The sequence below is a fragment of the Gorilla gorilla genome, chromosome 15, assembly GCF_029281585.2.
Source record: "Gorilla gorilla gorilla isolate KB3781 chromosome 15, NHGRI_mGorGor1-v2.1_pri, whole genome shotgun sequence".
NCBI lineage: Eukaryota > Metazoa > Chordata > Mammalia > Primates > Hominidae > Gorilla > Gorilla gorilla.
This window is the reverse complement of record NC_073239.2, coordinates 105,102,317-105,130,106: the sequence shown is the minus strand read 5'-3', so window position 1 is coordinate 105,130,106 and position 27,790 is coordinate 105,102,317. Positions and strand designations below refer to the sequence as shown.

Sequence of the window (27,790 nt, the reverse complement as noted above, 5' to 3'; positions counted from 1 at the left end):
AGCCTGTCCTTCCGGTCTCAGGGTCTGTGCAGAAAGGCAGTTGAACGCCAAGAATCTTTCCTGATTCAGTAAGAAACTGAAATCATCGAACATTGACCGGCTACGGGGAAGTGAGCCCAATGGGCCTTTTTCACTTATATCCCCTCTTGGTTGTCGCATCCATAGAGACAAATATACATCCTTGAGGAAGGGCCGTGCGTGTAACTTTACATGAAGGGAAGTAAAGGAAGACATATGAAGGAAAGATAGATTTTGTGATTAAAAAATAAATATTCATGTAGCTCTCTTAGGAAGAGAGGAAAAGAAAGGAGGAAGGCCAAGGAAGGAGAAAAGAAAGAGCTAAAAGAAAGGAAGGGAGATAAGAAAAACCAAAGAAATAGAGGACCAGCCTCTGTTTGCTTCATTCTGTATAAAATTCCCCAGGAGAAAGTTGCTGAATGGAGAAATTTCCCACATCAGTTTCCTGGGCCCATATGCTAATTTTCCTGGTTTATATAAGTAAGCCAGGAAAGTAAGCAATGCAATTTCCAGACCGGTTCCCCAGACAGCTAACTGACCTGCTGAAAATCAGCTGTAACAAAAGAGAAGGGAACAACATGAATATTGACTTTCCTGGAGGCACAAATTTGAGTTCCTCATTTGCAGAGGGAAGCATGGGACTTATACTGTCTGCCCTGTTCATTAAGAGCCAAGAAATTTTGTGCTGATCCTCAGGCAAAACTCCACTCTAAGGAGGCCTGTTCTGTGGGCTTTGGCAGAATAGGCCGTCTTCCTGCACCCTGACTGGGGGAAGTGGGTTACCAGGTGCCCTGGAGCATCTTGTTAAACCAGGGAAAGCCCCACAGCACATGACCATAGCATGGCCCAGATAGGGTGGCCACCCATCCCAGTTTTCCGAGGACTGAGGGAGTTCCTAGGACACAGGACTCTGTTTTAAAACCGGGACAGCCTCAGGCAAACTGGAACAAGTTGGTCACCCTGCCAGGATAGAAAACCAGAAAGGCAGGGAGGGCAGAAGACCTGCTGAACATCTGCTGTGCCCAGGGCTGAGTGAGGTGCATTTCCTTGTCTCAGGTGAGCTACATATGGTCACTCAAGTGTATGTTGGGGGAATGAGGCCATGCAATTGATAAAAGAGAGCTGGAAGCCAGGCCTGTCCAACTCCACATTTTAACCTCTCCTGCAGGATGCCGTCCCCCTCTCTTTAAGTCACCATCTCCAAATCTCAGGCTTCTTGGGGTTGCCCACCACGTGTGTCTCCCTGAGCCACCTTATTTGCTAGCCAATTAGGGATGGGTGTCCAGGTGGCAGAAGTACTAGGGCAGAAGGTAGCATTTGCACCTCCCCCTGGGCATGTGCTCCGTCACCTCCTGGCCTCCCCGTGGGGACACCCGAGGGCTGTGGGTGCTGGGAGGCCAAGGCAGGGAGGCATTTGTCAGCATATTGTTGCTCTTCTGTCTCTTGGCCAGGTGGGTGAAATCAAGGCCCATGCGGCAGAGTGGAAGGCCAATGTCACGGCTGAGTTCCGGGAGACACGGCGAAGGCTCAGCGTGGAGATCCACGATAAGCTGCAGCGGGCGGCCACCATCCGCAGCATGGAGCGCCGGCGGCTGGGCCTGGACCAGCGGGCCCACTCACTGGACATGCTGTCCCCCGAGAAGCGCTCTGTCTTTGCCGCCCTGGACACCGGCCGCTTCAAGGCCTCGTCCCAGGAGAGCATCAACAACCGGCCCAACAACCTGCGCCTGAAGGGGCCGGAGCAGCTGAACAAGCATGGGCAGGGTGCGTCCGAGGACAACATCATCAACAAGTTCGGGTCCACCTCCAGACTCACCAAGAGGAAAAACAAGGACCTCAAAAAGACCTTGCCCGAGGACGTTCAGAAAATCTACAAGACCTTCCGGAATTACTCCCTGGACGAGGAGAAGAAAGAGGAGGAGACGGAAAAGATGTGTAACTCGGACAACTCCAGCACAGCCATGCTGACGGACTGTATCCAGCAGCACGCTGAGATGGAGAACGGAATGATACCCACGGACACCAAAGACCGGGAGCTGGAGAACAACTCATTACTTGAAGACAGAAACTAAATGTGAAGGACATTGGTCTTGGACTGAGCGTTGTGTGTGTGTGTGTGTGTGTGTTTTTAATATTCACACTGAGACATGTGCCTTAAACAGACTTTTTAGTCCAAAATTACATAGCATTGAAGAATATATTTCACTGTGCCATAAACAACTGAAAGCTTGCTCTGCCAAAAGGAATCAGAGAACAAGAACTTCATTTCAGACAGCAACCGCAGGACACACCAAGAGTGTCCGTGCACGTAGCCGGTTCTGGCCGTACATGTTAAGGGCATTTCAGTGGCAGTGCTGTACCCCTGGGCAGTGCTACCTGGGCACACACGTAGACAAGGGCAGCTATTCCTTAGACCAGTCTCCTGAAAGAAACAGGTGTGTCTTTTTAGTGCAGTCGTTAGTAATATGTGCACACACAGAAGGGGACCTGATTGGGGGGGAGCTGGTTATGTGTAACAAGCGTTGGAGTTGACATTTTGGCATGTGCTCTGAGCTTGAATTTTGATACAAACCATTCAGTGCATCATACCTAGTCTTTCTATGCTCCAAGTGAATGTCTGTGGGGACCTGAGAGCACCTGGAATTTGTTGGAAGCAGATCAGAGCACACGTATGAAAAGGTGCAATTGCTTTTCTTATGACAAAAGAAAAAAAATAATCACAAACACATCACACTGTGGATATCACCTTAACCAATGACAGAAGCCTGCTGAGTTTGGTCTTTCTCACAGGGGTAGGTAGTCCACGTGAACTGGCGAGCAGTGGTGAAAACACGACATCAACTGCTGCGTGGTTAAAGGCCAATCATGCATTTTCCTCAGTGGGTGCAATGGTGACAATAAACTGATTTGGAAATGTCCATGTACTTTGGTTATAACTTGTTTTGATAAGAGGGGGAGAAATACCAAAACAATTGCCTTGCATGATGCCAGTGGCTTGCTGTTCTGTCTAGCTGATCCTACATTTTTACAAAAGTAGACATCCTGCATTTCTGAGACACACTGAGGAGGACCGTGGCATCTTTCCATCTCAGGGCTTTTTGTCCCTTGGGTGTCTTAGGGTAGACATAGTGATAAGATCCAATCTCGCTATCTCCAAACAAAAAGAAAATGTACCCCTTGTACAGTAAGCTTGAAATGTTTTTATTGCTTGCAGCGTAAGTGCCATTAATTCCGTTTAACAATGATACTTAGAAATATTTAAAATATTTCATTTTACTTTTATGTTTGGGCATTCCTTTATTCTGAAAATGTCACCACTTCTCCTTGCTTGTTTCTACATCTCACATCGGTTACTCACTAAAACTGGAACACGCTAGACTGATTGTTCCCAGGCAAACGATAAGCTAACACATCGTAATTATGATTGGTCTGTGAGGCTAGAACATCCCGCAGAGGAAAGTCAGGGAATGGCTAGTCATAGGTTGCATGATGATTTTAAATGGGTTTGTATCAGAAAGGGGAAAATACATACTCCTGTGTATGCCTCAGTCTTTATCATAATTGGCTGGTTCACGGCTAGCTCTTTGGGCCACACGTGAAAGCATTTGGACCTGGCAACACCAGGCAGTTGCTGGTTATGGGTGTTCTAGGCTCACTGCTGCCTTTTACAGAGTTCACGGGATTTTACATAACTAACCCGCAGTGTGGATTTACCAAAAGATCACAGCACTAGCGGAGACTTCCAGAAACTGTCTCATGCTTTCTGACCTCCAGGGAAAGTTGTACCCACGACATCCTCGACCACTGGTACCATGGAAGACCTGTCCCTGCCCATTTCTCAAAAATGCACAGCTCTTCCCTGCCTGGAGCACATGCAGTCCCATCTCCCTGTCCCCAGACCTTTAGGCTCTGTTGAAGTTCTGGCATTGCTTATGAGACGCTTCCTGTCCAAGGAAGGTCTAAGTCAACTCCTCCATTGGACTGGAGATGAGGCTCACTGGTGACATCCTGTGTTGACTCAGTAATAAATAGTCACTTGGGAGGCGATGTTTATGCAGTTGTGGATGTTGAGTTTTACTATGGGAATCATTCCAGCCTGACAAAATGTGTTTTAAGGAATAGGTAGATAACTGGGACTTCCTCTGTTATTCTAACAAGTCGAAGCTTCCTAATTAAACTGTCCATGGATCTCACTTATTTGGTTTCCACTCTGTGTTATCTGGTACGTTCTTTGTAGCAGTGTGTTAAAATTCCAGGCCCTACGGCCAAATCTGGCAGAGGCTTCCCTCTCATTTATCCAGTGCCTTCTGTGGGCCAGGCACAGGATTAGGCACTTTATGAACGTCAGCTCAGTGAAACCTCACGACACTATGTGGGAAGTATTTGCAAACCCATTATATACACAAGGACACAGAGGCTCAGGGAAGCTATGTTATTTATCCAATGGCACACAGCAAGAAAATGGTAGAGCTGGTATTCAAAGTCTGACCAAAGTCTGCTTTCAACTTCACTATAGTGTCTGTGTCATGCATCCTTGTGAATGTGTGTGTTTGTGTGTATGTGTGTCTTTCTAGCTTCATGGACACAGCTTACAGATATGGGGAGCAGATATGGCGGAATCTCCACCGCCAAGAGGGCACAAGGTCTTTGTGTAAACATGGCTCAAAGGGTTGCCCCTGCAGACACCTACTGTACATTTATTTGGTTTTGGAAATTTTGTATGTGGCACCCTTTAAAAAATGCCCTTTGAAAGCACTCTTTTGCACTTTACTTGCTAACTTTGTAGAAACTCTGCATACAGCAGGAATAAAATAGTTCAAAGCACTAAGCTGCATACTCTACCAAATGGAATAGGTGCATGTGTTGGTATGTGCATAGATGCTTCCCCAAATGAGTCAAATCAGTCACACAGAGGGATCAAACATAACCTTGGGCTGGGGGTGGGAAAATTTTCTACATAACCCATTCCCTGAGACATTTGGGCAAGAATGTGATGAACAAAATCAAAGAAGATCCTCTATGGTGATTGATAGATTAAATATGTGTGCAAAGTGTTTAGAAACCTATAAAATACTCTCGCAAAGATGCTGAGAGAGAATAAGAGGTTGGATTCCTCTTCATATAAACTAAGATTTTGGAGGAGGCCAGTTGATTTGAAGTTACTTGAATGTTACCTTTTTTAGATGGGGCCAAATGGCATGTAGAATACACGTGATAAGTCAAAGCTGCTACACATTCTATACATGCATCAGCACAGCCCCCCCTTCCAATATGCATTCCCATTCCAGCATAAACGTAGGAGAAATGTTTCAATTTCGCACAAAGAAAGAGCACACGTCCACCATCTTCAGTGGGGGCTGTCTTTTGCTTCACTGGCAAGCGGGCACTGAATTTTTCTTGCATGACAAATCTGGAGGTTTACTGGTGAGAGAGCCAATGGGCATTTTTTCCTGGAAAGAGTACAGCTCCATACCCAGTCCTAACCCAACAGTGATTCCAGGAATTTATCACTTTGGGGCAGGGCTGTATAGAGTGTGTGTGTGTGTGTGTGTGTGTGTGTGTGTGTGTATGTCTGGGTTGGGGTGGTGTTGGGCCATCTCTGGCCTGTTACTAAGGTAACTGGGACTATTTGTGTTCCAGCAGTCATAGCCTGTGATTGTGGGTGCATCAGTTCTCTGCCTAGATCTCTGTTACCTTGTCTGCACATCAAGGGAGGGAGTTGAGCACAGATACTTGTCAAGGTCCATTGTAGTTGTGCAGTTCTCTAATGAAACACTCCCTAGTCCATGAGTTCACAAAATTTATTAAGATTAAATTATAAGTTGGATTTGTGAATAATGACTAATTAATTGTCTTGCCCATTTTAGGTTAAGGTGAGAGCTTAGTCTCTTGCCCTTTGGGATTTGTCTTTTGGGGGATTAATGGAGACCAGATGTACTTGGGAGACTGGTGTCCAAATTCGGATCATGCCCTGTGTAGGCTCTCTCTATCCTCCCTTCTAGCTCTTTAGTGTACTGTCACCGGGAGGGCTCATGCTGTGAGGGCATTTTTTGCATGGTGTTAAGACTAGTTAAAGAATTTTAAGCTGTTGCTATTTGCAGTCAATTGTAGTACTTCATGTATCATGAATTCAAGTACTATGATCAGACAGACATCTCTCTCTCTCTCTCTCTCTCTCACACACACACACACACGCACACATACACACACACACACACCTGAGGAAATGGCTGCTTTGGGTTCTATAAGGACCATTCCATGTTTAAAGTCCTAGTTGAGCTGAATACTAAGAACCTGCCCCCTTGCCTCCCTCTGAGATGATATCATTTCCTGGCTTCGTCAATGTTGCCTGTCTGTTTGCATGCTGGGTTCTGAGGACTAGTGAGAAGGTGACCAGAGTTTGGGTGGGGCTGGTTTTTACCCACTGGATTTGGTGAGAATGTGAAGCATCCAGTGTGTACCAGGGTTTCTGAACCATGGGACAGGCGTAGGAAAACAAACATTCAGAGCCCCTGTAAAACGAGAAAGGAAAAACCAGCCAGTGTTGCATTCCATATCTCTGCTTGTTGCATTTTGCTAATATGGGATTCTTTCTTACTGTTATGATGCAATTGTGTGCAAAGACAGTGGCTGAGTGAACAGTAAGAGCTGGCTAGTAATGGCCTTAAAAAGAAAAAGGGTAACTCTCTGAAACAAAGATCACTTTAATGTGGCATTGTGGATGCTGTTAATTCTGCATAGGGAAACTTTGGAACAGCATGCTAATTACATGGCTGTAAGCAAAGCCCTGTCCTCTGTCTCTGCACCATACCTTCATTGGACTTCACCAACCCACCCATGCTCCATGTAAACCTCAGTTCTCTCATGCCTGCCCTAAGTCAGTTGACATCAGTGCAGTGGCATTGAGGAGAAATGAGAGGTGTCTCTGATTTTACTGAAAGTGATGATCATTTTCACAGGTGCCTGAGATTTGGTATCTACTTTGTGTTCTTGATTCTTAGGTGAAAAATCTGAAATAGTTCCCTGTGCATTAAAATAAATTATTTTGAGAGGACATCTGCTCCGTCGATTCAGCAGACCTATGCTGCAGAAGGTAACTGCGGAAGCTCTCTTTTGCTGTCAGGGCTCTGAGCTTGAAGGGAGAAGGTGCAGTGGTGCCTAGAAGTGATATGCAAACCACCTCACATGCCAGCCTCTGGCCTCCTTCCCATCCCAGAGTCACAGGCAGGGGACCCAGTGACAATGATGATAAATCCATGTGTGGAGGTGTTTTACTTATTTTTCTTTCCGTAGGATTTCATGGTGCTTTAAAAAAAAAGGCATTTTACAGAAAATAATGCGGGGGGAGGGGGATTTCATAATGTTCTTAGGGAAAGTACAAAACAAATTTGCTTGTGACATTTCAGTAAGCTGTGCTGCTATTGTCTTTATTTGATGATGTAATTTTTTTTTCAATGATGGAGAAAAATTGCAACAAAGACCTTCTGGAAGATCCAATCCAATGTCTCTTCTGTTTTCCTTTCTTTTCTGGGGCCTAGCGTGGTTCATAGTAGCTGGGTTGGGAGCTCTGCTCTGGACCACAGATATTTTGTTCTGAGCACAGGATAGGTGCTTCCTCAAGCTTGCACTCACTTATGACATTCATGGGCCTGTGGAGACTCACTGTCTTGCAGGAGGAGGAGCACAAAGCAATCCATGAAGAGAAACCTTAAAAAAAAACAAACAGAATTGTTGCTGCACATTTACTTTCATTTCCCTGTTTCAACCTGATCTTGATTGTACGTTGCCGGGACTACACCAGCATGATAAATCACATTTTCTTGGTGAAACACTAAGTTTAGACATCGCGCCAGGTCTTCCAGTATAAAATGAACAACCCCTTGGATGCCGACATTTCATGCTGTGTTTGGTTTTGCTCTTGCTATGCATCTGCCAGCCACGGGCTTATTAATATTGAGCAGAAATAAAATGCTGACCATTTTTGAGCACCTGTTATCTACCAGTTTACAAACATCCCATTTACCCTTGCAAATGCAACCATAAATTGAATATCTTCATTTTACAGATGAAAACTTTGAGGCTCAAAGAGAATAGGAAACCTCCAACCCAAGTTAATCAGCTCCAAGCCTGAGTATCTCACTAGGCCATGTGGCTGCAGGGGACATATGCTTTAATGACTTTTCCAGAGAATGTGATGTGGTTCTTTCTGACTTGTCTTCACCGTCTCTCCTCTTCTTTTTGTGGGGGAGACATGCCGTGGTTTCAAAGGTGCATTCCCAACTGTGGGTCAGAGCAAGTGTAAGTGGTCTACAGTTCTTCTATCTTCGTGTCTTTGCACCTGCTATCCCTCTGGAAGTCCTCCTCACTGATGCGCCACTTCCCCCATTCCACTACTACCTGTCTCATTCAAGTCCTCAGAACTCAGCTGATGAGGTATCTCCAGGAAGTCTTTCCTTACTTCTCTCCATCCCCTTGGAGTTAGCTGCTTTCAACACAGCTTGAGCTCCCCTCAGTGATAGTGCTGCTTATGCTGGGTTTTAAGTGCTAGTTTCCTCGTCTGTTCCGTGCATATTATAAATGCCTCAGGGCAGAGATTGTGCCTTTCATTTCCATCCTTAGCACTCAACAGGATACCTGATACATTATAGAAACTCAAATTATTGGTGGGATAATCTTTTTTTTTTTTTTTTTTTTGAGACGGAGTTTCACTCTTGTTGCCTAGGCTGCAGTGCAATGGCGCAATCTTAGCTCACTGCAACCTCCACCTCCCAGGTTCAAGTGATTCTCCCTCCTCAGCCTCCCAAGTAGCTGGGACTACAGGCATGTGCCACCATGCCCAGCTAACTTTTTTTTGTATTTTTAGTAGAGACGGGGTGTTTCACCATGTTGGTCAGGCTGGTCTTGAATTCCTGACCTCAAGTGGTCCATGCAACTCAGTCTCCCAAAGTGCTGGGATTACAGGTGTGAGCCACCGTGCCCAGCCTTGGTGGGATAATCTTATTACCTTATTAATCATACATTTTCATCCTTCAAGGCAGATTTAATTTGTTCAGGAAGTGTAAGTCATTTGGAGCCAAGACTGGCAGCCTAAGTAACTTATCCAACTCCTAAGTATCATTTTGGTCAAAACCAAATTTGCCTATAAAGTAATGAGTTTGATTTGTATTTCGGATTTACAATGAACTCCAATAGTTTAATCACAGTGATAGTTGTTGAAATAACTAGATTCTAAACATGACTACTATGAAGGACAGCTTTCATTTGTATGTATAGATAATGGAATGATTATTTAAAAACCAATCGTATTACTGTAGATAGAGTTCGAGTGTCTGTATACTTAGGAAATACGAGATTATGCTTTGCTCCTGTGCCCAAGGCAGGCATCATTCATCAATCAAATAATTCCTTCCCTACGAATCCAGGCACATTCTTAAAATCTATTTTAAGGTTACATTCCCTGTTAGCAGTTCTCAAAATATGGCCTAGTGATCCAAGTAGGACTCTGAGATTCTTTCAGGAAGTCCATGAAGTCAGAATTACTTTCAGAGTAGTAGTAAGGTATTATTTGCCTTTTCACTCTCATTTTCTCATGAGGGTACAGTATTTAGAATAAAGTAGCATTAGTCACTTAGAGTAACAGCAGCAAGGTAATCTGATACTTTATTGACCATCAAAAGAATTTTCCAAAACGATAGTAAATGGGCCTGTATTTCTTAGAGAACTCAAAACTCTCTAAGAGTTTCTTAGAGAACTCTTAGAGAACCTGGATATAAAATAATTGTATTAGAAAGGGCTTCTTGCTTATCCTCATAGGAGTGGATCATAACAATGACCATAAAACAATATTTATCTGGCCCTGCCCTAGCTGCTCTGTGGGGCTCCAGTCCCTACAGTTTCTCCCCAGTTAGTTCCGAGAGTCCCTAGAGAGGTCTCACATATGCTATTTCTTGGCCATCATTCCACAAGAGCACCAGCTTTCTAGAAGCCTTTCAGCAACTCCATGACTGGATTAGATGGCCTTCCAATGATCCCCTGGTAAGAACAGTCACCCGGTTTTTGACATTTGTCATCTTCCCCACATCGAGAGTTCCTAGAGGGAGCTCTCTTTCATTAATTTCATGGGCTTGGCACAGTGAATAGACGTGGCAGGAACTTAGAAGATAGTCATTGAATACAGAGCAAATCCAAAACTGTGGTGTTGAGCAAAGGGGCTCTGCAGAGAGTCGGAGCAGAAGGCAGCCCAAATTTGGGGTGAGCTAGAGGGGAAGTCAGGAGGATGCAGTGTGTGACAGGAGTCCAGGAAAAAGGATAGCAGTCCAGACAAATGGAAAATATGTTGGGAGATTTCTGAAGACAGAATACCAACCACAATGGCAGCTTTTTATCTGGTCATCTCCATGAACTTGCACCAACCAAAGAAGCCAGAGTGGTGCAGATACTCTTCAAACCAAACTATCCCAGTTTTAAAATGCAGTGCACACCTGGCTCTATGGATCTGAACTGGCATACAGGTCAGCATCCATACATGGTCTTCATGTGAAATATCTCAAATTTTGGATGATCTGTTCTTAGAAATACATTTAAAAAGATGTAAGAATCTAAAACTAAAAAAAATTGTCACACAAGTTATTATTAAGACAAGTTATTTATTAAGTTATTATTAAATGAATTTTAAAGATCATTATTCATTATTTGGAATCATGCAGGATAAGTAAAGATTTTTCCTCACTTGGAATGTGATAATATTAAAATATTTTCCAACATAATAATTGATGCTGTTGTCTGTAAAGTGCCTATATTGATGGCTCTTTTGAATTGTTTTGCAAATGCTTGAAGCAAAAAACAATCACAGGACCTCAATGAGATACGAATTTATTTTGAAATGAAGAACTTTTTTAACATTCTAGCATCAACAGGCTTAGTTGGAAACATAAGAAATACAAATACACATAATGCCAGCATAATTTATGGCTGTGCGTTTCAGTATTTTATATAAAACATTAATCAATACCTTAAAGAACATTTTGTTCTTCAGTTATTTGATTTCATAGAAAAGTAACGGGCCATTTCATTATTTCCGTGAGTGAATATGAACCCCAAACATTTTTTCCCAGTGAATTATTGCTGAGGAAAATAGGAGAAGTAGCTAATGGCAATAGCAACTGGTTAAGATTGTACAATCCATTCATTCATTGAATAAATATTTATGGAACCCTATGATGTATGAGGCCCTGGGAAAATGATGGAACAACTAGGTCATGTTCACGGCCCTCAAAGTTCTGCACAGTATAGTTAGGTAGCTTTGAGCAATGTGCTCTGGGGAGGTAAAAAGCTGGCAGTAAGACTGTATATAATTGGGTTCAAAAGTACAAGAAATTACCACAAAATTGATAGGAATTAAGAGAGTGTGAGGATCAGTTTGCATTGTGTCAGTCAAGGCAGGCTTCCAGTAAGACAGGGCATCTTAAAGATGGTATAGGACTTGTTAGGTAGCAGAGAAACCTGAATGGCTCCAAAGCATAATTCTGCTTAATTAAATATTCTGATCAATATTTAAGATTGATCTGTTTGTCCAGAGAATACTTCAAATATATACTCATTTGAGATTACTTTGTTATAAGACATTTTCTGTGAAGGGGGGAATGCTTTAAAATGACTAAAACAAATTACAAACTCTAAGCCAAACTTAAAAGATAAACAGAAAATCGGTGCTACTGGTCACCAGCTACAACAGGAATTGTAACTCCTTCTGAAAGCAAGTGTGATTGAATAATACACAGTATATTAACTTTTCTCCCCTCTCCCTTTACTTCCCCCTTTCCTCTTATCTTGCATCAAGCAGATCCCAGATTTTAGCTTCATTCTAGGGAGAAACACAATGGTAGGAGTATTCCTCGTTGTTTGTTTCAAAAGTCAGTCTCACAAGATTTCATTTGACAGGGAGTAGAGTGATTTGGAATGCAGTGATGGGAAAGAGAGGTTTCCCTTTCAGGTTGGGGACAGGGCAGAGAGGAGTCTGGAGTCCCACACAGGGGGCCTGTGTGTAGCCCCCGAAAAGAAAGGACAGCACAGTGGGCTTCAGCATAGAAGACCCAGGGCAGCCCTGCCAGAGGGCGAGGGGCAGTGTGGGTAGGTGCAGAGTCCCAAGATCCCAGTCCAAACCTTCTAAGAAAAAATTTCACATGCTCCCAGTTGGGTGGGTCTTGAAACTGATGTCATGATGATTTACAGAAAATAAAGTTCTTCACCACTTCTTGCATATCTAAGCCGTTTTTTTCTCCTTCTGACCAAAATGGTTCTTCTTCTTGGTTTGAACCTGAATGATTTTGTTTCTTGGGTGGAAACAGAAGATCATTTTTCTCCCTGATTTGTGGAAGATTCACACCATAGAAACACTTTGTATTCGTGCGTTGTGCCATGAAATGCACAGTCCCTTTTTGAGAAAGGGTTGGGGAGGCAGTTTCCTGTAGCTAGAGGCCAGAAGCACCTGCAATTGAGCTCCTGTTTTCCAACCTCTTTCTGCCTTGGTGGGTGGGTGTGGGTGCCAGAGACAAGAGACTCCCAAATGCTGAGCCGAATCTGCCTCCCCTCTTAGGCAAAGAGGAAAGCGAATAGGGGCAGAATAGTGGGCCTGCTGTGGAGAGAGAGATCCAGTTGGTCCCATAGCCAAACCAGCTTCCAGATCCTGGCTCCAGACCCCTCAGGGCCTGGTTGCCCTCTGGGAAGCTAGACATATATTGAATGCCCACTCTTGGGCAGCTTCAATAGCTCAGCCCTGTGGGAGCTGGGATGCAGGACCAATTTTCTGCCCACACGTGGAAGGGCTGGGACAGAGAAGGGGACCTTATGAGACCAGCCCCTCCAAGGGGCCAACCGAGTGCTCTAGACAAAATAACTCATCCATGGCATCTGAGGCATGTGTGAAGCCAGCTTGACCAGAGGACCTTTGAAGAATATTCAAGGCAGATGCTGAAAATGCTTGGCTTCAATTCAATACATCTCAAACTAGTGTGAAGGCAGAGGGGGTCAGTTAGCACTAAATCATATGCCAAGCCCAAGCAATATGTCAGATTTTGTACCTCTGCCCAAGAAGCTCCCATCTGTTGAAGGTGAGACAGACAATGTTTTTTGTAGTTATGGAAGAGGGAGACAAACATATAGAAATGTCAGTGACTTTATGAAAGCTACAAAGCAGGCCCTCTGCTCATGTATCTCCCTAGTTTATTTGTTGTTTTATTTAGGCTCAGGGGGTACATACGCAGGTTTGTTACATGGATATGTAGTGAACACTCCATCCAAGTAATGAACACTGTACCCACTAAGTAACTTTTTAGCTGGAACCCCTCCAGCCTTCCCCAATTTTGGAGTCTCCAGTGTCTATTATTTCCATCTCTGTGTTCATGTGTACCCACTGTTCAGCTCCCACTTATCAGTGAGAACATGTGGTATTTGATTTTCTGTTTCTGAGTTAGTTCACTTAACATAATGGCCTCCATCTCCAACCATGTTGCTGCAAAGGACATGATTTCATTCTTTTTTATGGCTGCGTAGTATTTCTCAGTGAATATATACCTCATTTTCTTTATCTAATCATCTGTTGATAGACAGACACGTAGGTTGATTCCATATCTTTGCTATTGTAAATAGTGCTGTGACAAACATATGAGTGCAGGTATCTTTTTGATATAATGATTTCTTTTCTTTGGGTAGACACCCAGTGGTGAGATTCCTGCCTCAAATGGTTGTTTTATTTTTCGTTCTTTGAGATATCTCCATACTGTTTTCCATGGGAGTTGAACTAATTTACATTCACACCAACAGTGTATAAGTGTTCCCTTTCTCCACTTCCTTGCCAACATCTTTTTTTTTTTTTTTTTTTTTTGAGACGGAGTCTTGCTCTGTCGCCCAGGCTGGAGTGCAGTGGCGCGATCTCGGCTCACTGCAAGCTCCGCCTCCCGGGTTCACGCCATTCTCCTGCCTCAGCCTCCCGCGTAGCTGGGACTACAGGTGCCCGCCACCACGCCCGGCTAATTTTTTGTATTTTTTAGTAGAGACGGGGTTTCACTGTGTTAGCCAGGATGGTCTCGATCTCCTGACCTCGTGATCCGCCCGCCTCGGCCTCCCGCCAACATCTTTTATGACTTTTTGATAGTAGCCATTCTGAGTGTTGTGAAATGATATCTCATTGTGGTTTTAATTCACATTTCTCTGATGCTTGAACACTTTTTCATATATTTGTTGGCCACTTGTATGTCTTCTCTTGGGAAGTGTCTACTGTGTCACTTTTTAATGAGGTTGTTTTTTTTTTCTTGTTCATTTGAGTTCATTATAAATTCTAGATATTAGTCTTTTGTTGTATGCATAGTTTGCAAATATGGTCTCCCTTTTTAAAGTAAGATTGTCTGCTTACTTTGTTGATTGTTTCTTTTGCTGTGCAGAAATTCTTTAGTTAATTAAGTTACATTTGTCTCTTTTTGTTTCGGTTGTATTTGCTTTTGAGGTCTTAGCCATAAATTCTTTCCCCAGGACAATGTCTGGAAGAGTTTTTCCTAGGTTTTCTTCTAGGATTTTTATAGTTTCAGGTCTAACATTTAAATCTTTGGTCCATATTGTGTCATTTTTTGTATATAATGAGCGATATGGGGCCCAGTTTCATTCTTCATAGCTATTTAGTTTTCCCAGTACCATTTATGTCCTTTCTCTATTACCTATTTTTGTTGACTTTGCCAAAGATAAAGTTGGTTGCAGGTATGTGGCTTTATTTCTGGGTACTCTATTCTGTTCCATTTGATCTATATGACTTTTTTTTTATTCCAGCACCATGCTGTTTTGGTTGTTACAGCTATAGCTTTGTAGTATAGTTTGAAGTGAGATAATGTGATAGCTTCAGCTCTGTTTCTTTTGCTTAGGATTGCTTTGGCTATTTGGGCTCTTTTTTGTTCATATGAACTTTAGGATTGTTTTTTCTAATTCTGTGAAAAATGACATTGTTAATTTGATAGAAATTATGCTGAATCTGTAGATTGCTTTGGGCAGCATGGTCACTTTACCACTATTGATTCTTCCTATCCATGCACATAGGATGTTTTTCCATTTATCTGTGTCATCTATAATTTCTTTCATCAGTTTTGTATTTCTCCTTGTAGAGACCCTCCACATCCTTGGTTAAATGTATTTCTAGGTATTTTATATGTTTTCGTGGCCATGATAAATGGGATTGAGTTCTTGATTTGGTTTTCAGCTTGAGTGTTTTTGGGGTCCAGAAATGCAACTGATTTTTGGATGTTAATTTTGTATCCTAAAACTTTACTGAAATTGTTTATCAAATCTAAGAGTCTTGAAGGAATCTTTAGGGTTTTCTAGGTATAAAATCATGTCATCAGCAAATAGATAATTTGACTCCCTCTTTTCCAAGTTGGATGCCTTTTATTTCTTTCTCTTGCCTGATTTCTCTGGCTAGGACTTCCAGTACTATTTTGAATAGGCAGGGTGGGAGTGGACATCCTTGTGTTGTTCCGGTTCTTAGGGAGAATAATTTCAACTTTTTCTTATTCTTGATGTTGGCTGGGGGTTTGTCATATATGGGCTGTTACTATTTTGAGGTATGTTTCTTTGATCTCTATTTTGTTGAGGATGTTTTTTCATGAAAGGATACTAGATTTTATCAAATGCCTTTTCTGTATCTATTGAGATGATCATATGGGTTTTGTTTTTACTTCTGTTTATGTGGTGAATCACATTTATTGATTTGTGTATATTGAACCATCCTTGTATCCCTAGAATTTTCTTTTGATGTGCTATTGGATTCAGTTCACTGGTATTTTGTTGAGGAACTTTATGTCTATATTTACCAAAGATATTGGCCTGTAGCTTTCTTTCTCTGTTGTGTCCTTGCCAGATTTTGGTATCAGGATGATGCTGATTTCATAGGATGAGTTAGGAAGGAATCTCCCCTCCTCGATTTTTGGGAATAGTTTCAATAATATTGGTACCAGCATTTCTTTTTACATTTGATAAAATTTGGCTGTGAATCTATCTTGTCTTGGGCTTTTTTTTTCCTGTTGAAAAATTTTAAATCACAGATTCAATTTTATTACTCTTATTGGTCTGTTCAGGATTGCTGTTTTTTCCTGATTCAGTCTTGGAAGGTTGTATGTCTCCAGGAATTTATTAACTTCCTCTAGATTTTCTAGTTTGTGTGCACAGAAAAGTTCATAGTAGTCTGTGATGATCCTTTTTCCTTTCTGTGCAATTGTAATGTCATCTTTATTATTTCTGGTTCTGTTTATTTACATTTTCTCTCTTTTTAATGTGGTTATTCTAGCTAGTGGTCTATCAATTTTGTTTATCTTTTCAGTGAACCAACTTCATTTCACTGATCCTTTGTATAATTTTTTTTGGTCTCAATGTCATTGAGTTCTGTTCCAATCTTTGTTATTTCTTTTCTTCTGCTAGCTTTGGGTTTATTCTTATTTTTATAGTTTCTTGATGTGTGATGTTAGGTTGCTAATTTGAGATCTTTCTTTTTGATGAAGGCATGAAATGCTATAAACTTCCCTCTTAATACTGTTTTTTCTCTGTTCCAGAGGTTTTTGTATGTTGTGTCTCTATTTTCATTTGTTTCAAAAATATTTTTGATTTCTGTCTTAATTTCATTGTGTACTGAAAAGTCTTTCAGGAGCAAGTTGTTTAGTTCCCATGTACTCGTGTGGTTTTGAGAATTCCTTTTGGTAATGATATTTGATTTTAATCCATTGTGATATGAGAAGATACTTGATATGATTTCATTATTTTGAATTTATTGAGACTTGCTTTACGGTTAAGGATATGGTCAATTTTACAGAATGTTTTATATGCAGATGAGAAAAATATTCTTCAGTTGCTGGGTGGTATGTTCTGTAGATGTTTATTAGGTCCATTTGGTCAAGAGTCCAGTATAATTCCAGAGTTTCTTTGTTAGTTTTCTGCCTTGATGATCTATCTAGTACTGTCAGTGGAATGTTGAAATCCTTCACTACTTTTGTATGGTTGTCTATATCTTTTCTTAGGTCTAGCAGAATTTGTTTTATAAGTCTGGGTGCTCCAGTGTTGGGTGTGTATATATTTAGGATAGTTAAGTCTTCTTTTCTAATTAAAGTATGTTTTATCTAAGAATAGCAATTCCCTACTGTTTTTTGTTTTTCATTTGAGTGATAAAACATTTTTCATCCCTTTACTTTGATATTATGGGTGTCTTTATACATTAAGTGGGTGTCTTGTAGGCAGCAGATGGTTGGGTCTAATTTTTTAAATCCAATTTGCCAATGTGTATACTTTAAGTGGAATATTTAGGCTGTTGACATCCAAGACTAATATTGACATGTGAGGTTTGTTTCTTTGTTAATATTGACACATGAGATTTGTTTCTTAGTGTTGCTAGCTAGTTGCTTTGTAGTCTTAATTGTATAACTGCTTTATAGGATCTGTGAACTTTGCCCTTATGTGTGCTTTTATGGTAGTGAGTATTGTTTTGTCTTTTTGTTTCTGTTTAGAACTACTTTGAGCATTTATTGTAGGCTAGGTCTAGTGGTGATGAATTCCCCCTTTGCATCTACTTGTTTGTGAAAGACTTTATTTCTCTTTTGTTTATGAAGCTTAGTTGATTAGCATATAAAATTCTTGATTGGCATTTTTTTTTCTTTAAGAAGGCTGAAGATAAGCCCTCAATGTCTTCTGATGTGTAAAGCTTCTCCTGAGAAGTCTGCTGTTAGTCTGATGGGATTTTCTTTATAGATGATTTGACCTTTTTATCTAGCTGACTTTAAGATTTTTTCTTTAGCATTGATCTTGATGGTCTGATGTCTGTATGCCTTGGTGATATTCATCTTATATAGTACCTTGCAGGTGTTTTCTGAAATTTTTGTAATTGAATGTCTACCTCTCTAGCAAGATCAGATAAATTTTCCTGAATTATTGCCTCAAATATCTTTTCCAAATTGCTTACTTTTTCTTCTTCTCCTGTCTCAGAAATGCCTATAAGTCATAGGTTTGGTCATTTTTACATAATTCCATATTCCTTTAAGGCTTTGTTCATTTTTTCAAAAAATATGTTTATTTTTATCTGACTGAGTTAATTCAAAGGACTTGTCTTCAACCTCTGAAATTCTTCTGCTTGATCTAGTCTATTGTTAAAGCTTTCAACTGTATTTTGAAATTGCTTTAGCAAATTTTTTATTTCCAGAAGTTTTGCTTGTTTTTAAATATAGCCACCTCAGTCGGGTGTGGCGGCTAATGCCTATAATGCCCGCACTTTGGGAGGCCAAGCAGGCAGATCACTTGAGTTTAGGAGTTTGAGATCAGACCGGCCAACATGGTAAAACTGTCTCTACTAAAAATACAAAAGCTAGCCAGGCGTGGTGGCCAGCACCGGTAGTCCTAGCTACCGGGGAGGCTGAGGCAGGAAAGTTCCTTGAATCCAGGAGGTGGAGGTTGCAGTGAGCCGAGATCGTGCCACTGCACTCCATCCTGGGTGACAGAGCAAGACCCTGTCTCAAATATGTATATATATATAACATATACGAGACATACATATGTTGAATTGTTTTTCCGATTTCTTTATGTTTGTTTTCAACTTTCTCTTGGATCTCATTGATCCTTGAACTTTCTCTTAGATCTCATTGATTGCATTGAGCTCTTCCTTACAGTCCATATGTTGACTCTCTGTCATTTCAGAATTTTCATGTTGATAAGGATCCATCGCTAGAAAGCTAGTTTGATCCTTTGTGTCAGAACTGTTTTTTTGTACTGCTAGAGTTCTTGAGGTGATTCCTTCTCAACTAAAGAAACTGTCGCTTCTAACTTTTGAATTTGCTATTGTTTGGCTAAGACTTTTTAAAAACTTATTTTCCCTAGAAGGTATGACTGTGTTGTATATTGTGTATGACCATTTGGTTTCATTTCTGGGTGCTTTCAGGGGACCAAGTCTCTGTATGGGTTCCTTGGTTATGGAAAGCTTTTATGCAGTGGTTTTTTCAGATACTGCTTGTTGGAGTGATGTATTGGGTCTATAACACACAAGACTGATGCATATTGACACACTATCTTCTGCAGGGCTGGTAGTGTGGAGATCTTAGGAAGCTTGTCTCCCACGCTAGCACTGTGCCTTTCTGGCAGGCTTATTTGGTGGTGCTGTTTGGTCTCCATGCCAGTAGGTGGCACTAAAGAGTAAAAGCTGGCTAGCCCTTGAGTAGCCTGGTGATGAGTGTAAGCATCTGCCCTTATGTGGAGTGGAGTTGGGGTGAGGGGGTGGTGGGGGAGTTGTGCTGGGATATGTTGAGGTCTCGGGGCTGGGGCCAGGGGTAGGGGGCCGCACCAGCTCCTTGCCCTGGACAGGCAAGAACACAATCTGTTTCCCTGTCATGCCCCTGTCACAGGGCTCAAGACTTTCCGTTTGTATAGACGTTGTCCTTTAGCTTCTGGCTGCAGTGTGAGTGAGGTCTGCAGGAATCCTCCTCTGGTGGCTACTACTGAAATGGGCTTGGGACAGAGCCTCTTCCCCCAGTCTAGGACAGACAGCGCTGCAGCTTGTCTGCCATCCATTTCTGGGATGCTGCCACTCTGTATAGGAAGAGAGAGATAGGTCCCGCCCTTCATGCAAGCCTGGGTATCATGGGCTCACTTTTAACAGGGGTACCGTTGCTGCAAAGAGCCCTGGAAAGGCTGTCTCTAAGTGCACTCACGCCAGCCCCCATCAGGGAAAGCCTCTGCTGTGACTGCAATGGTGGACAGGGGGAGAGGAAGATGACGCCCTCTCCACGTTTGTCCCTGGTCCCTGGTGCTGCCCCCTTTAGCAACTGGCATCACCTCAGTGTGTTCTTTTTTTTTTTTTCACCAAAGGGGACTTGTACTTTCCCTTCCCCTCTCCTCCCTGGTTTATTGTGTTATAAGATGTAGAGAACTGGCTATCCGTGCAGCAAGACGGCACAATGTGACTCCCATTAAATAAAAACAATGCTCGTTGCTTACAGTGGTAGGGGATTCTCCCCACTTCTATACTATAAGCCCAGGCTTCTGGGTCTTTTCTGACAAAGAGACCCATAGATGTCCCGAAGGCGATTAGAACAAAGTAAGAGGAGGCCTCTTAAAAAGATTTTTAAAAAATCAAGAGGTTAGAATTTTCTGGGTTAGAATCCCCCAAAGATACTGTATATGAAGCCCTTGTCTCTGTGTTAGGTACACACATACACACACACAAAATTAATGACTCTATTCTTAAATATTTAACTACTTATTATTTACTATTAAAGAGTAAACATTTAATTATTTCTACTATTACTAGTTTTATCCTCTGCTGTTATCTATACAAAAAAGTATAAATGATCCAGTGGAAAAACCTCACAACTCATTGTTTGGCCACTGAAGGCAAATCTGCTTCCTCAAAGAATACATGTCCCTTTTCAACTTGCTTTCTTTTCTTTTTGAACTTGTTTATTTTTATTCCAAAGAGAAACTGAAGAGCCTTTCAACAGTTGCTGGCCCATCGAGGAGTTTAAACCCGCCAGTCTCTCATGTGCATCAGAACCAAAATGCAATTACTCTTTGCTCTGTGTGTGTATGTGTGTGAGGGTGGGTGGGTGGGTGTGTGTGGCACCCTAGGTACCAGACAACTTCAGTGACTTGCTCAAGGTCACACCCACCAGCGGTGGGTGATGGGGCTGGGATATAAAATCAAGACATGTTTAACTCCAGATCTCACCTTCTTCTTATTGGCACTTCACTGCCATGAAGCGTCTAATCCACTATGAAAACCACATATAATAGAAGGAATGGGGACTCCAGGAGGTACCACCCACTTCTCTGCACCACCTGGGGCCAGGGAATCTTATCGCTTCCCCAAGTCGCTTGGATGAGTTGGCCAGACTACTGACTCCAGAGGTTAGGAGTTCTTTTTCCCATGGGTAGAAAAATGAGCAGCAAACAACATGGGTGCTCTCTGCCAATGGAGACTTACTCCCAAGCTCTCCTTTTGCTGAATCTTGGCTAAAGCATGCAATTAAGAGTCAGGTTCAAGGAAGTGGGATGCATGGTAATGACTCATACCTGAACACAAACAGCATTCCACCCTCCCTCCCGTCGGTTCCATTTTAGGTGAGGAAGCACATCAGCTCTCAGGTTATGATCTGGCTGTAATACTACAGTGATGCCAGGGAAAGTCAGAAAATTCCCAGCTAGCATGTCAGGCAGCCCAGGATAGGCAGTGTGACTTGCCCAAGTCTTAAAGGGAAAAGGCGAGGTAATGTCTTTGCTTTCCTCTTATCCTGTCTCCCTCTTTTATTCCCTATGACCCATCCTTTTAGAAGCAGTAAAGGGCAAAGTTCTGGTAGAGGGAAGTGGGTGGACTTACCGTTTATGTTGACATTTAGAATACCAACCACACTGGACCTCCCAACCACACTGGACCTCCCAACCACACCAGACCTCCCAACCCTGATGCTTTTTCTTCACTATATGGGCTCCCAGAGAGAGAAAATGGAGGTTACAGGTTTCTTTTCCACCTCTCCCTCCTTTCTGTTTCTCTTTGCTTTCATATTCTTGAGCTCTCTGATTAATCTCCAGCCTGCGAAATAACTGACCTTTAGCCAGAGGCTCCTCTTGCAGGTTGAGAGGGTTTGACTGCAGGCGGTACTGTTGTATCCATCATCTTCATCTGTTTCATGAGGACCCTTTTAAGTTTTGCATGATTCTATTCAAAAACACCTCTTGGCATTTAGAGATCATTTCACATTGAGAGAGGCCACTTCTCTCTGGTCTTGGGAGGCCAGGAAGACTGGCCTGGGGGAGATTTGGGAGCTGGGGGTATTAATGGTATTTGTGTGCACTTTGGGATTCAGTCTCTCTATGCCTTGTGAATGTTTACAGTTTTTCTTTCCTTTTTTTTTATTCCCTAAAAGGTCCATCCCATGAGTCTTGCAGGGTATAGGAGGGGTGGGTAGTAATGGTGCAGAAATGGGCATCACGTGCGATGGGCCTTGAGCATTGTGCCTTTCTTTAGCACGGATGTGACAGGCAGTGGCATCAGGTCCCATTTTCCTGCCTTGTGCAGAACCTGTGCCACTGCCCTGCCACGCCAGGCAAAGGACTCGAAGGCCCTATTTCCTGGGTTCACATGAGTCAAGAAAACCTTCCTTTGTCAGCCACTGGATAATTACAATAAAAGGGGTCTTGCCCCCTTCACTGCTGTCAAACAACAGATTCCTCCCTGCCCTCACAGTCTGCCAGGACACTCCACTGAGAGCCCTGCATTGCCAGTGTCAGGTCTCTGCTATCCTGCTCTCCCAACCCCCACTTTTGGGATGTCTTTATGAGTCCCAAATCACCATTCCTCTTTACTTCCAAACTCCTCCTCAGGAACCAGCCATCTTAGTCCAGATTGTCTGAATGCAACAAAACAATAAAGGGAAACCATCCATTTTGCTGTGGCTTAGAATTGTGGGAACAGCCACAAAATAATATTTCTCTGGCACTGCCCCCTGCTGCTCTGTAGGGCTCCAGCACTCCCCTCCCCCCAGCCCAGGTTTCTCTCAAATAGTCCCAAGAGTCCCTTGATGGTGACTCTTTCATGAATTACTCATTATTTTCCTCTTTTGCTGCTCGTCTGGGTGAGGGCCCCAAGCTGCTGTCAATCTTCAAACTGACAGGTAGGCCATGGAAGATGCCAGAAGGTCCTGTGGCTGAAGATTAGCTACAGACGCCTAGCTAAGTTCCAGGGAGGTGCTTGTGCCAAAGGCATGTAAAGCATCACTATCAAGCCCGCTGCTGCTGCTGTTCACACTGCCTTGAGTCACCAGGGAGATGTCACATATTTTCTGTATGTGTGTCAGTAAGACTCAAGAGTGGCTATTTCTAGTCATTTACATTTTGGTGACTGTATTTATAACTCAAAATTTCACTTTTGTTTTCATAGGTTGGACCTTGGAAGAACCAAGGAGAGGAGAAGCCTCAAGCCCTCTGTAGTGAAGAGCCAGGAGAAGGGATGTGCAGGGGCTCAGAGTCTTTCCAGTCTCCACTGGGGAGGGAAGAAATGGGAAATGAGATAATTGGGTCCAAATCACAGTCCCAACAAAAACTCACTGCAAGTTATCAAATTTGAACTCAAAGACCGAGACCTGCCAATATAGGGACAGAGAATGTTGAGGTCACTTAGCCTAACCTTCCACACAAAGCCCTGATCGCGTCTGCAGTAATCCAGATGGATATTTCTCTAGCTGCTGTTTGCACATTTCCAACCTGAGTGAGAAGAGTCTGGGATGGAATTCCATATTCCTGCTGTGGCACCCCCACACTTGCATGCCAAGTTCTCCTTGGTTTACATAAAATAGAAAGCATTGTCTCCCACCACACACTTTGGGGCCCCAGGAACATATTTTGGGAAAGTCCATGACCATCTCTGGGAGTTGAAACTTTCTGGTAGTTACCACTGCCAGGCTTCCAGCCTTATCAGCTGCTCAGTGCATGGAGGTTGGCACGCCACTGAAGTGACAGAGGGGAATAAAAAGAGAAATGAGGTTACGAGGATAAAAGGCACAAAATATACACCTGCCAAGAGGTTGGATGGATTCAGCAACAGTCAGGGTGGTTTCAAACTTAGTGTTCAATCTTCTAAAGGACATTTGAGTTTCAACTGAAGGGAAAACATGGACATTTCCTTCATTTATCCCTTCATCCAACACATACTTACTGAATGCCTACTGTGTGCTGGGCATGGTTCTCCATGGTGGAGATTCAGAGAGAGAGGTAAGACAGTGTTTCTCCCCAAAGGACCTCACTGTCTAGTGAGAGTAAAACCATGAAGCTGATCAGTGTTACAGGATGTGGCCAGTGCAATGAGAGAGGGATGCCAAGTGTTGGGGCAGAGGTCACACACAGAGGAAGGAGGCAGGAACCTTGTAGCAGCTCGCCTAGGGGTATGGGTAGGTGAGGGTTCTAGGCAGAGTGGAACCATGAGCAAAAGCACAGAGATGCAGCAGTGAACTATGAGCCATGGGGAGCTGTTATAATGGAAAGACCAAGATAAGGGTGCGGGGGTAGCCAGGCCCATGGCCACTCAAATACCACATTGAGGAACTTGGACTTTATCCTGCAGGCCATGAGGCAGCACTGAAGTTTCGTGAGGAAGTGTGAGGCCAAAGAGGGGAGTACCATGAAAACTTGGTCTAGGACCACAGACCAGAGCCACATCGTGACTGTAAAAAGAGCTTCCAGTCCCGTCAGGGAGGAAAGCAAGAGTTCATACATACGCCTGGGTGAAAGAGACTTCGCCCAGCTAGAAAACAGCTTTTCAGAGATGCAAACCTAGTTATTTTGAACTTTGACTCAGTGGCTTCTGTTTCTCAGAAACAAATTCTACAAAATTTTCTGGGTTTTTTTAGCTGTGGATTTGAGACAGGAGCTGCTAGCACATTTCAGTCCTCATTTCATCAGCAACTATATATACATGCTCATCAGTTCCTGTCTACAAGCCCTTCTTTCCTCCCTTTCTCTCTTCTCCTTACCCCTCCTTCCCTCCCTTCCTTTCATATTGATTGACTGTCCATTCATCAATGTGAACAAAAACTCATCAGTAATTCTTTCCACCAAGAGAACCCCTGACCTTTTGGAGATTTCTCTATGCCATTCTTACTTAGGCAAGGCCAAACAGACTGGGCTCCTTCGTAAGAAGAGAAGAGAATTGGATGAAGAGTGAAAATATGCCTGAGGGTGGGAGCTAGTCCTCCTCTTTATAGAGTTTGGTTATGAGGGGCTGTGGTGTGAGAAAAATGTGGGACATTTCTGTGGTGTAGACCATCAATCAAGTAGGTAACCAGGAGGTAGATGTCGAATCTTGACTCTTCTCCCGACACAGTGTCCACTGCCATCAGTTGACAGAGTGGTCTTCCAAAGAAAACATCAATTTGGTTAACAATAGCAGAGAGGCCCCCAGGCTGGAACAGTAAGGTTGCTTCTCAACGTCAGCCTTTCTTTTTGCCTCACTTTGGCCTCCAAATTGCAGCTTTATTCTTTTCCGTTTTGTCAGATGTATGCATGGGGTGGAGGTGTGTCAGAGGTATTTGCCTGCCATGGGAGATCCTAGAAGGCAGAGTCCCGTAATGTCATAATGTCAGCTGAAAAGAGCCTTAGAGATGAGCTTTGCAGTCACTCCACATTTTTTTTTTTTTTAAGAAAATACTTGTTTGCTAAGCTGTGTGTTAACTTCTGGCCCTGGCTCTCAGGCGAAAAAAGGATAGGGCACAGTGCTCTGTGTGTCCAGCCCCAGGTTTGCCCAGTTTGGGACTATCAAGGACACTGACAGAGAATATAGCTTTGAATATAAAAAACAACAGTTATTCTTCTGAGAAAGAAAACTCATATTTATTGAGTGTCTATAGGTGCCAGCAAGTATGAAGCACTTGGCATATATTAGCTTGGTTTATACTCATAACCATCCTGTGAGGTAAAGATGATAATTCTTATTTTATGGAAGAGAAAATACATGCCAAACAAGAGAATTTTCCCAAGTCACAAAGCCAGTAAGTGCCAAAATCATGATTCAAACTCAAAACAGCTCTCTCCAAAGTCAACGTCCCTGAGGCACGAGAGAAATACATCAGGATCCTAGAGAGAAGAAAAATGCCAAGGTGGAGAGAAGGGCAATTGAGAAGTCTCACAAACTTCCGAATATGAATATGAGTAGAAGGAAAAAAGGAAGGACCATCACAAAATAGAATAAGCACAAAAAATCTTATTTTCCTATAGCCAACCTCCTCCCTTTTTTTATTAGGACTCATAAAATTCAATAGTTATCTGGCTCAGTAGTATTTCTCTTCTAAACGATGTGTTTAAAAATATGCATGTTAAATTTCATTTCTGGTCTTTACAAGACCAGAAACACATGAGACCTCTTCACCATTGGGCTGAGCCCATTGCATTTTTCAGAGATTCCCCAAAATTTTCTGAGCATTTCAGCTGTCTACGGTGATGAGGGAATTTTGTGCACTCCACATTGCTTTCCAGTACTAGTGCCACAGACATTCAGCACTCACTACAGCAACTCTCTGGGAGCTCGGAGATACTTTTCTGAAGCTTAATCTTGATCACAGCCTTTCACTCACATTACTGACTTTTGAAATTAAAAATCCCTGCCATTTCTATAATTTTTTGGATTCTTATGGTAGGTTTGGGATGGGAGATGGAATAAGAACTCCAGAAAATTATTTACTTGGCTTTTTCTCAAAACTTACTATGATTTTGTATCAGCCAGGAGAGCAATCTCTTCTTCTTTTGCTTAGCTTTGGAAATAAGACCAGCAAAAAATACATTGGATGGTTCAGGGATAGTTGGTGGGTATATGGTGGAGTGGTGTGTGTGTGTGTGTGTGTGTGTGTGTGTGTGTGTGTGTGCGCGCACCCATGTGTATATACTGAGGTTGGGCTGAAGGCATTTTTCCTCAGGGAATGACCACTGAAAACCACCTCTCCTGCAAGGTTAACTTCTTATAGGAGAATTAAAAACTAAGAAATCAGGTACTTGCTTTAACTATTATAATGAGAAATGGGAAATGATTCTGACCAATAATATCAAAAATCACAATATTAGTCCAATTTCTTAAAGTTTACTTCTCAACTTAGATTCTGTTAGCTATTCAACAAACACTTCTGCAGTACAAAAACAGTTAAAAAAATATTTAACTGAGGCACGCTATATTGATGTTCTACTGTTTTTCTCCTTGCCTAATGGTTGCTTCCAACTAGACCTGAAAATTTGGGGTGATATACAGGGCAAGAACTCTAATTCCTGTATCCCCTCAGGCTCTGCTTACCCACCCACAAGTTGCCTAGAAAACTCCACATTTTTGCCAACTCTTCAAGTCACTTTTCTCTCAAGCTTGTATTAGAGAATAGGTTACCTGTTCCCCTGAAATCCTATTCATCTCCCACCTGATTATTGGCAACTTAATTTATTTTAGTGCCCCAGTGGAGCCTGGCCAGTAGTAGGCAGTCAATGAATATGGACAGAAGAAAGGAAGGGTGGATGGGAAGGAAAGGAGGAATGGCAGGAGGGAGGGAAGGGAAAACCTGTGGCCCCAAGTCGTTGTGAAATTCACACTGAAGAATGAAATTCACACTAAAGGATGCAGCAAAACCCATAAGAATCACTTGTGAAGGAAACGAAAATGATGAGAGAGTTGGAAAAATTAGATCTTAACCCCGAGATTCAACAGAGAGAAGCTAGTGCTGTGTCTCTGAGTGGGATTCAAGTGCAGTGTTAAGAGGAATGGCCCAAAGGGCAGTTTAACTGAATGGAACTTTGGCAAAGGCAAGGTGCCACAGCAACCCCCAAATCTTGGGAGAGGGTCTTTGGGGGCTTTGGACTTTGATCACACTGAAACTCCAAGTGAACGTGACTTTTCTACAGTCACTACTCATTTTTCCTGTTCATTTCCCACTTGATTATGGGCAACTTAATTTATCTTAGTGCCGCAGTGGACACTGGCAAGTAATAGGCAGTCAATGAATACGGACAGAAGAAAGGAAGGGAGGATGGGAAGGAAAGGAGAGAGGGAAGGGATAGAGGGAGAGAGGAGCTTAGCATGTTGAAAGCATGTGTACAGAAACAAATGAAACAAAAATCAAATGAACAGCAGGACCCGGCTCAAAAGACAGCCGAAATGCCAGAAAATTGTGTGGAATCTCTGAAGAATGCAATGGGCTCAGCTCAACGGTGAAGAGGTCTCCTGTGTCCCTTGTGGCCAAGACAA

At 42.6% G+C, this 27,790-nt stretch overlaps 1 protein-coding gene and 1 long non-coding RNA gene across 5 annotated transcripts in view; one reads left to right on the top strand and one right to left on the bottom strand.

The window, feature by feature from the left end:
- The window catches only part of KCNK10 (potassium two pore domain channel subfamily K member 10), a 143,911-nt gene extending 140,975 nt beyond the window's left edge, over positions 1-2,936 (top strand). For all 4 annotated transcript variants that reach the window (XM_004055549.5, XM_055361802.2, XM_055361801.2 and 1 more), the window contains exon 7: positions 1,470-2,936. In XM_004055549.5, the coding sequence (XP_004055597.1) occupies positions 1,470-2,090 (621 nt within the window). In that variant the 3' untranslated portion in view covers positions 2,091-2,936. The remainder of the gene's footprint in view (positions 1-1,469) is intronic.
- A 4,488-nt stretch (positions 2,937-7,424) lies between these two features.
- LOC129526720 (uncharacterized) lies at positions 7,425-26,963 on the bottom strand. The gene is made up of 4 exons (XR_008671453.2): positions 26,939-26,963; positions 26,274-26,321; positions 21,630-23,062; positions 7,425-7,725 (listed from the first exon to the last, which is right to left on the bottom strand). It is a non-coding gene; the product is annotated as an uncharacterized lncRNA (long non-coding RNA).
- Positions 26,964-27,790: the final 827 nt, after the last annotated feature.